Raw genomic sequence first — 10,000 nt, 5'->3', positions numbered from 1 at the left:
AAAATATTGAAAAACCATATGAAATTAAACAATAGCCATAATTTGTTTAAAAAACTTCATCGTACCAATGTCTTCCGTATACTCTAATTATTTATCCAAGAAAAAACATATTAAAAATGCATTTCACTCAAATACGAACATGTTGTACCAGTTGAATACTTCTAGCGAGAATGAAATGCAGGCCAATACGGCTATCTGCTTCTATATGGCCAACTTGCTGTTGAATATAGTATATTTAAATTGGTTGATTAATAAACTGAAGATATATGATGTTAAAACTAATAAATAATAATAAAATCAAAAAATAATGTCAGGGGGTGTGGCTCAGTGGTAGAGTGCGACTTTAGCATAGTTGAGGCTGGGGGTTCGATTCCCCCCGCCTCCATTTTTTCTCAAAAAATCGTTGAATAAAAAAACTTATATGATGTTAATTTGTTGCGAAAATACCTAAAATTAAATTTTGATACTAATTTATATCATAATTTCATAATAAACAAAAATATATCTTAAGGGTGCACTTACACGCCAATGACATGTCTTTCAATTCAAACACTTCTCGCAGGTTGTCAAAAATTTGAATTAAAGTCGGATGGGGGTAAGTGCAGCCTTAATAGCATAAGCAGTTTCACAGGAAAGAAATGTCCCTAACATTGGAAGAACTATCGTGTAATCAATTTAAAATTTTAAACCAAAGAAATATTTTAAAAAGTTATAAAATAATTGCTTTTAAAACATCAATTAAAAATAAATTTATATAGGGTGTCCAAAGGTGCGTTTAGCACAGCGCTCTATATGAGACTATTAAAGGAGATATATGCTGATTATAAATATATAATAAAAAATATGAATATATGTATATGATGAGTATGTTGTATTTTTGCGCCATGCCGGGATATAAAATGAATTTTGAGACAAGAGGCGGTTTCGCGGGAAATTTTGGCGGGATTTTTTTCATTTTTTTAATGAATCATAAAGAAAACATCCTCGCTCTTGCAAAAAAATGCAAAGACTGTAAAAAAATCTACGAGACATTGGTAAAATGCTTCGGTATGGATGCTCCTAGCTATTCCACTGTAACGTATCATGTTAGGATGTATCACTTCATGAACAAAAAGGCGCCCATCATAAAAATTGACAAAAAATCGCCGGATCAAAGAAAAATCAAAGCAATTCTTCAAGCGCTAGATGAAGACCCAAGAGCATCACTCAGAAGGATAGAGGAGATGACAAAGATACCACGTACAACAGTCAGTTATTATCTGCACAATTATTTGAACTACAAACTAGCGTATACACGTTGGGTTCCGCACAACCTTAATTCAGTTCAAAAAAAATCTAGAGTCCAATCTTCGAAAGAGCTCCTCTCTATATTGGGTGCGTATCAATCCAAGAAGTTTCGCTTTTTAGTAACAGGGGACGAGTCTTGGTTTCAATATGCAACAGAAGCCAAAATCATGTGGATCCCGAAGGATGAAAATCCGCAAACATTCCCGAAGAAAAAAATTAACACACCAATGATGATGTTGTCGGTTTTTTGGGGCGTGAATGGCATCATCGCAATTGATATTCTTCAAAAACCTAATACGATGAATGCTCAGTATCTAATTGACAATGTTCTTACTCAAATTATCAATTCTGATGAGTTTGAGAAATCCAAACAACAAAAACAAAAGTTTGCAATTCATTTTGATAATTCAAGAGTTCACAAAAGTCATAAGGTAATGAATTACTTGGTGAAAAACAATGTCAAAGTTGTTCCAAACCCAATTTATTCACCTGATATTGCACCCTCTGACTTTTATTTATTCGGCACGCTAAAAAAGAGAGCTGAAGGACGCGAATTCGCGAGTCCAGATGATCTTGAAAATTTTGTAAGAGAGCAATTTGAGCAATTTTCTCATGATGATTTAAAGCGTGTCTTTCAAGCCTGGATCGATCGCTGCGAACGCGTGATTGAATCCAATGGTGATTATATTTAAATAAACTTTATATATATGTAACTTGTTTATTTCTATTCGCAGTATTCAGGTTTGTGCTAAACACACCTTTGGACACCCTATATAAATTAATCATAAGAACTTGAATCATCTTCGCTGTAATATTCATCTGACTGAGCTATTTGATTCTTCATTTTATCAACATAAGCCTGTGGGTCGTCAGGAACTTTAGCCAAATCGTAGCACCATCTTGCTTCAGACAGTTGTTTCACCATTGACTCTCTGGCTTGATCCAATCTCATAATAATATTTGCATTTTTATCAGTCTTAATTTTGAGTGTTTGTTCAACATTAGCCAAGGATGACAAGATCTGAGTTCTTTCTTGTTCTAAGTTATTCAATCTAACTTTCATTTCAGGTGTAATATTTTGGTCATTTGATGGTTTTTCTCCATTAACTAATTTTTCATTTTCTAAAATAATGTCATTTAATAATTTCGTTGTTGCATCTCTTTCCTGCAAAGAAATCTCTGCTGCATTCTTATAGTGGTTGCAAGCCTGAATTAATTTAACATTCTCATTATAAATTGTTAAAACAGTTTGTTTCTCAAAATTGTTTAATTTGTCTTCATATTTCTTTTTAACTTCACTTATCAAAGCAGGCATTTTCTCAACTTCAATATCCTTTCCTTTGTAAGGAACTAATTTGTCTTTGTCGACATGGTCATTATAGAGCTTCTGAAGTATACCATATTCTTTGAACAAGTTGTCAATTTCTTCTCTTGATGTGTAAAGTTTGTCGAATTTCTTCTTGACAACGTCCAAAGAATCAACTTCTTTCTGGAGTCCGAATGATTTCTGCTCAAGTTTAACAGTCTGTGCATAGTAATCATTGATGTAAGCAGTCTTCTTTTTGAGGATTCCTTTGAGTTTTTCGTTTTCTGCTTTGAGTTTCTGCATTTCTGCCTGAAGATTTGCATTTTGTTTGAGCAAATCTTCTTTCTCAGCCATAACTTTCTCGAGTTTGGAGTTAAGTTTATCTGTAATCTCATTCTGTGATTTGTTTTTGTCACTTTTAGCTTTTTCAAGATCATCTTTGAGTTTTTGAATTTCTTTGTTTTTGTTTGCGAGTTCGTTCTGAAGCAACTGATTCTCTTTGTCCTTTCCTGTCAAAGCATTCTGTATTTCATTGATCTTGTTCTGTAGATTAGTCAAATTCGATTTAAGAGCTTTGTTTTTCTCTTTATTTTGTTCAATTTCTTTATTCTTAGCTTCAATGTTTTCTTTAAGTGATTTGTTGTTTGCTTTCATTTGTTCTAGTTCATTCTGGAGTCTCTGTATCTCAGATGACTTCATTGAGCTCTGGTCTTTCTGCAAATTCTGGATTTGGAGCTTGAGATTTTGAATTTTTTCTTCTTTTTTGTCAAGTTTTTGTTTGTTCTCATCAGCTTCTTTCTGGAGCTGATTGTTGTCTGATTTCAGTTTCTCATAGTCACTCTTAAGCTTATCATAATTAGCTCTAATTTTCTCGAAATCTCCTTTCATCTGTGTGTTCTTGTTTTCCATATTTTCTTGTAATTTTTCTCTTTCTTGCTGCAATTTTTGCAAATCACTTTGAACTTTCTGTAAATCTTTCTGTAGATTTACATTTTCTGTTGTTAACTTTTGCAAGTCATTTTGGGATTTCTGTAAATCGTTCTGTGATTTCTGTAAATCATTCTGAGATTTCTGCAAATCTTTTTGAAGTGATGTATTTTCAACTGTCACTTTTTGAAGATTATTCTTATTTTGTTCATTTTCTTGTTTAATCTTCTTCTTTTTATCTTTGAGTTGATTGATTATCTCATCTTTCTTCTTGTTATCATTCTTATACTGTTCCAACAAAGTAGATTTCTCAGTTGTCTCGTTCTTGAGCTTGTTCTTATCAGCAATTTTTTTTTGCAAACTTTCATTTTCTGCAGAAATTTTTTCGAAATCTGATTCAAGTTGAGACAAATCTTTCTTTGATTTCTTCAAGTCCTTTTCGAGTTTCTCGACTTGTGAAGCTGTTTTATCTGAATCACTCTTCAATTTATCATTTTCACTCTTCAGCATCAAGTTCTCGTTCTTCATTTTCTCTCCTTCTGCCTCTGTATTGTGTAATTTAACTTCTAAAAGTGACATTTGTTGTTTCAGTGCTGCCATTTTTTCATTTAATGCTTTAGTTTCTTTTCTTTCATTTTCATAGAGGTCTTGGAGTTGTTTGTTCGATTGCGATATCGATGAAGAATTTGATAATTGGTCTTTCAATGATTTGACCATGTTGTCGGATATCTCAAGTTTGCCTTCTAATGATGATTTGGCAGTTTCCATGTTGTGAAGTGAAGTGACCATTTTATCATTTTCATTTTTAAGAGCTTTATTTTGTTTGTTGAGGTCCTCGAGTTTGTCTTTGAGATCCTTAAGTTCTTTTTCGTAGTTTTGTTTTTGGTTTTCCAAACTCGAAGTTCTATTCAAAAAGTCATCATTTTGACTTTTCTGTTTTGATAATTGCTCTGATAAATTCTTATAAAGATTGTCTTTCTCTTGGAGTTTGCTTTCCAAAACACTTATATTATTATCCAACTGATGATTCTGCTTAATCAAATACTCATTTTGATCTCTCATCTTTGATAATTGGTCGGATAAATTCTTTGAATTTGCATCAGCACTTTCAATTTTAGCTTTCAACTGAGAAATATTGTTTTGCAACTGGTTATTGTTATTCTGGAGTGCTGTATAATCATTTTGCAGTTGAGAATTGGATTGTTTAAGTTTCTCGTAGTTCTGCAAAATGGAATTTAACTTTGCATTTTCAGCAGTTAATTGATTTAATTTGTTTGAAATATCTTTATTGTTTTCAATCATGTTTTGAAGATTTTCTCCATGTTTTGATTGACTTTCTTTGATTTCTTGTTTGAGATCTTCAAGATCTTTCTTTAATTTCTCAATTTTAGCTTTACTTTTATCATTCTTTGTTTTGAGATTTTTGTTTTCTTCTTTCAATTGAACTAATTCTTCTTTGTCATCATTTGAAACTAATTCTGTTAAATTATTAAGCATTTTTACAACTTTTTCGAATCCAAGCTCACTGTTTATCTTCTGCATAAGTACTTTATTAGCATTTAACTCATTTTGCAGTTTAATCACTGTCTTTGATAGTTCATCATTATCCCTTTCGAGTTGTTTTTTGTTTTCTAAGTCATTTTTCATTTGAACAATTGTTTCCATGTCTTCTCTTTCTTTATCCCTTCTGTTTTCATTCTCTTTCACAACAGCAATGTACATCTTCCATAGATCATCAATGTTCTTATCAGCAGGAACTGTAGAACTTTCGATTTCGGATGCTGCCATCAATTTTGTTGAATGAATTTTTTCTCTTTGTAACTGTTTTTCCAAATAGCTATTTTTGGCGAATAACTCATCACGTTCTCTCTGAAGACTGAGCATGTCGTCTGTGAAGTTTGTGTCTTCACTTGGATTGTCTCCTTTCATTTTTTGCAAAGTTATGTTTAAAAGACTTTGAAGTCGATGTTTATCGTCATTTAACTGGTTATTTGAAGAATCAAGTTGTGATTTCTCTAAATTAAGTCTCTTGTTCTCTTCTTCCAATTGTTCGCGTGTTAAAACTTGGATTTTGTTCTGATCAATCTTTCGATTTGCTTCTATTACGTCGTCTTGGATATTATCAGCAACAGCACGAAGTTCTCGGATTTGGCGACTGATTGTGTCGAGTTTTGCGTTGCTAAGATATTCCTTTTTCTGATTATCTTTATCATCCGAAGAATCTGAGTCAGAATCTTCTGGATATGGCTTCTGTGACACCTGTGATGGAGGTGGTGTTGTATTAATTACTGTGTATATGTCTCCAAATAGTTTAGAAATTGTTTTTTCGGCTTTATCTATTAATGCGTTCCAAATTGGAGTATGGAAGCCTAATATCCAGTAATTATCGAATGTAATCGAATTTTTAATTGGTTTGTGAGTCTTTGGATCAAGTAAAACTCCAAGGCAGTTATTTATATAAAAATTAGCCATGGAGTACTTGGCTTTTGTGTCAAAGTTGCTAATTTTTGTAACTTCAAATAAAACTTTGTACTGAGACAATAATTGCGATCTAAATTTCTCGAAAATTTGATATGCTTGTGAAACAATATCGCGAAATCCATCATCACTGTTATCATTGATAAGAGTTGGTAATTTCTCACTTGTCTTGAATAATTTTTGAACTCTTTTTGGTGCATCTTTCATCAATAACTGTATTTCGTTGGAATCTGTTTGTATATTTTCAATAACTTCGGACAATATCTTATTGAATTCGGTAACTTCAAAATCGATATAAATATGAACTAAATCTATGTAATTTGCCTTTGCAAATTTTTGAAAAACTCTTTTGAAGCTAGACCATGCTACATACAAACCTGGAAGTAATGATTTATCATGTCGTTTGAGAAAATTCAATCCAGCTGCTTGAAAATTCTCTAGTAACGGTTCTATAGAATCTTTATCTTGAGGAATAAGTGGAAATTTCTGTATTCTTTCACTAAATTCCTTTATTAAAGCTTTAAATGTCTGTGGATCCCTATCTCCTTTAGTGGAAGAGGGAGAAGATAGGAAAGATTTCATTCCCTAGACGTAAAACTTTTTAAATATTTTCTCAATTTTTTGCAACTTGATCTTGGAATTAGATATAAAGTATAATTTTTCATTTTATTTAAGAGAATGATTATTTTTTCAGAATTTCTTTAGAATAACCGCATTGAAATTTATTATTAAATGTTACTGTAATCATAATAATAAATAATATTTTAAAAAGTAAAAAGTTGATATCTGCGATTCTGTAAAAACTATCATGTATGATGAAACCTTTATGGTTTTGGCAGCTTTGTTGTATTATCTGTTGGTTTCAAGAAATAAAGTTGTTTGATCAAACAAATAAAATTCGGCAAATTTATATGAATAAAATTAAACAATATGAACTCGTTCTGGTGAACCTTGTGATATGTACGATATAGCTTGAGAGTATCTTGCATGAATTCTGTTCTTGCTGAAACAATTCAAAAATTGTTTTGACTCGTATACTTTATCGGACTTGAAAACAATATGGACTTGAAAATTCTAATTTAAAAATTGAATTATAATGTTCCTCTTAGCAATTTCGAACGATATGTTTTCTTTGGCCGATCCGAGTGCCTCGAGTCCTCAAAAATAAATTTTTGTAAACAAAAGGTGACGAATACTAACGTAAATTATTGTGATGTCATCCACGACATGGCGTACTCCTACTCAATGGGAGCTATTTGCGCAGAATATGTCAGATGATCTCGATAAGTTAAATCAACAACTGGCTGATATATTGCACGTTGAAGCTCCTGTTCCTCCTATTCCGATCGAACCATTCATTCCTCAAATGCCTTCAGCACAGGCAACAGAAAGAAGTCATAGATTTAAACGAACTGGAAATCGATACACAACTTCAAATGATACAAGAAAATTTGAGTCCAATGATCAAAATCGTGCATCATACACTCAAAGTGCACATAATGGAAATCAGTCTGCTCGAATTGTTAAGCCTCGCAAGCCAAACTCAATTCCATATCCATTTCCCAAAGAAGCATCGCGCTCTCCAAGGTTAGACACCTTTGTTGAATGCGGTTATTGATTTTACTACTTGTTGTTTCCTTCTTTTTATAATTACCATATGATGTAATATTTTTTTTTATGAATAAATTGTTTGATACTATAAAAGGATTTAACTATGAAATAACTAGACTCTTTAAAACTAAGGCGAAGCTATTTTTCAATTCAGTCTTTGATATTGCAAAATGCAAACTTCAAATATTGATATTGACATGCATAATATATACCATTTATATAGTGTACATATGTGTTTTTAATTTACATATCTCTTAAGTTTAGAACGCGATATCGATCCAAACTCAATTGAAATACAGCATTTGATAGAAATTTATATAATACAATCTATTTATCATACTATTTATGTTAAACTATACGATTAATGGCATCAAGTTTTTCAAGATATCAAAAGGAAAAATTGAATTTCATTAGAAGAAGATCAAATATATAAACTCATTCGATATCTATGTAATTTTAAACGAAAAATCAAATGTGTCTTGGATAATTGTACCTATTAAATCTAGATCTGTAATATGCACCACTATATAGTATAAGACAAGCCTAATATTATACTCTATGATAAGATCCATGATATAATCTCGAAAAAAAGTTATATCAGATGAAATTTTTTTAAACACAAAAAAATAAGCTTTATAATCAATATGATAGATCTATTAAATCATCGATACAGTATACAGTATATTAAAAACAAAATAAAATATTAATAAAAAAAATCACTCGTTATGTTTCTTTTGTTCTTGTTTTGGCTTAGACTTCTCTGCAGGATTCCAAAACAAACCTTTCGCCTTGATATGTTCGTAAACTTTTCTCATATATTCTTCTTGACCCGGAGAAAATGAAACTGCGAGCTCTTCTGTTATCTCTCCGCGTGCAGTGAATTCTCTGATAAGCAGATCTTTGAGGTTCAAGTACATATTCGGTGAAATTGAGAGTTGATGGCAAAGATTATTTTCGGAAGTGTCGAGGAGCTGCCTAATTAATGTAGCTCTGAACTCAGGCGACTCTGTCTTCATCATCTGTTTCTTATTCCATGCTTCAACTTGAGCTGGCGTTAGTTTTTCTTCATTCATCAATTTCTCGAGCTCATTGAACATCAAACCTTCATCGCGTGTGGCAATACCGTTCTTACGCCACTTGATGAGTGTAAGGATACTCTCACGAAGTTGACTTTCGCGTTCTACGGACTGAATAAATTCTGTAAGTGGTTTTCTTGGGACAACTTGGGCCAATGGCATGAGAGCTTCTTCCATCTCGCGCTCGCTCTTTGTTTTACCACCGAATGAGCGGAAATCTTCATCAAATAAGTCCCATTCGATAGCAAATTGAGTTCTGTTATGTCTTTCTTCGAGAATTTCGTTGTAAACACGTAAGAATCTTAGATTCTGTTCTAAACTCTGTGCTGTATCATTTTCTGTAAAGGTAATATTTGCAATTAACTGTTCTGCTTCATTTTGGTATTCCACTTCGAATTCATTTCTTCTTGGCATCCAGCCAGCAAATTCTGCTGGTGTTGTTCTATCCTTTTTGCCGCGATCTGCTAAATTTTTATCGTGAGAAATTGAAGGTCTTGAATCACGAGGACTTGTATCATATTCAGGAGGTGGTGGAAGGACTGCTTCTGGAAGTACTTCATCTAATGGCATTGGAGCTATAGGAGACTGTAAATATGTTCCAAAATAGTGAGTTTCGCATTCGATAGCATTCTTTGTTTGAACAATATTCTCTATTTCATGCCAGTTTCCAAGACCACATACTTGTATGCCATGGAGTAAAAGGAATTCTTCTTCAGCAGTCCAGCCTTTTCTATAAACAACTTGATGCATTGGCTCTATGATAATGTATGGATGGGTATGAAAATGAGATGCTGTTTCAGCGCCAACTGAAAAGCATTCTAAGCATTCAATGAACCCAATGCATTTAGCACATCGAACATAAACCTCATTGGTAATATCACGACCGCAATATGAGCACTTTTTCATGAGTTTCTTCTCTGGATCTTCATTTCCTTCTACTTTCTTTTTAGCCGATTTGTGCTGAGACATTAGAGCTCGAAAAAGTGACAATACTATTTCAGCAACCCAATAAGATATTGGGATATTAGTTGAAATTCATGTTAACATACTTGGAAAGTCAATGATTCATGAAAATGAGCAATTGTTAATTCAGAATTCAAATAGTAGTATATATGACGGGTTGTGTGACTTTTTTTGTAAACGTAAGAATTCATACAATATTGAACGATTTTGTATCATTTTTTTTAACATATGAAGTAAAAAATGTATGATTCTTACGGTTTTTATTCTTACGTTTTTGAATAAATCAAGATTTAAAATGATACAAAATTGTAAGACATTTACACTCAGCCCAAACATAATGTAATAAAAGAAG

General features: G+C 32.3%; 4 protein-coding genes and 1 non-coding gene across 5 annotated transcripts, besides 1 other annotated feature; 3 read left to right on the top strand and 2 right to left on the bottom strand.

Moving 5' to 3' along the window:
- Positions 1 to 313: 313 nt before the first annotated feature.
- Positions 314 to 385, top strand: TVAGG3_0862130. The gene has a single exon. It is a non-coding gene; the product is annotated as a tRNA-Ala (tRNA).
- A 370-nt stretch (positions 386 to 755) lies between these two features.
- Positions 756 to 2,059: a mobile genetic element.
- TVAGG3_0862120 (Mariner transposase) lies at positions 852 to 1,979 on the top strand (the record flags this gene model as incomplete). Its single annotated transcript, XM_051249743.1, has 1 exon — positions 852 to 1,979. One exon carries the CDS (start codon positions 852 to 854, stop codon positions 1,977 to 1,979), a length of 1,128 nt encoding a protein of 375 aa, XP_051085218.1.
- Positions 2,060 to 2,065: 6 nt separating the features above from the next.
- TVAGG3_0862100 (A-type inclusion protein-related family) lies at positions 2,066 to 6,580 on the bottom strand (the record flags this gene model as incomplete). Its single annotated transcript, XM_001304510.2, has 1 exon — positions 2,066 to 6,580. One exon carries the CDS (start codon positions 6,578 to 6,580, stop codon positions 2,066 to 2,068), a length of 4,515 nt encoding a protein of 1,504 aa, XP_001304511.1.
- A 617-nt stretch (positions 6,581 to 7,197) lies between these two features.
- Positions 7,198 to 7,807, top strand: TVAGG3_0862090 (uncharacterized protein; the record flags this gene model as incomplete). The annotated part of the gene is made up of 1 exon (XM_001304511.1): positions 7,212 to 7,616. One exon carries the CDS (start codon positions 7,212 to 7,214, stop codon positions 7,614 to 7,616), a length of 405 nt encoding a protein of 134 aa, XP_001304512.1.
- A 269-nt stretch (positions 7,808 to 8,076) lies between these two features.
- Positions 8,077 to 9,808, bottom strand: TVAGG3_0862080 (positive regulation of histone acetylation; the record flags this gene model as incomplete). The annotated part of the gene is made up of 1 exon (XM_001304512.1): positions 8,326 to 9,654. One exon carries the CDS (start codon positions 9,652 to 9,654, stop codon positions 8,326 to 8,328), a length of 1,329 nt encoding a protein of 442 aa, XP_001304513.1.
- Positions 9,809 to 10,000: the final 192 nt, after the last annotated feature.

Source organism: Trichomonas vaginalis, chromosome VI (genome assembly GCF_026262505.1).
Source record: "Trichomonas vaginalis G3 chromosome VI, whole genome shotgun sequence".
In the NCBI taxonomy this organism is placed as follows: domain Eukaryota; phylum Parabasalia; order Trichomonadida; family Trichomonadidae; genus Trichomonas; species Trichomonas vaginalis.
This window is presented reverse-complemented; position numbering and strand designations above follow the sequence as displayed.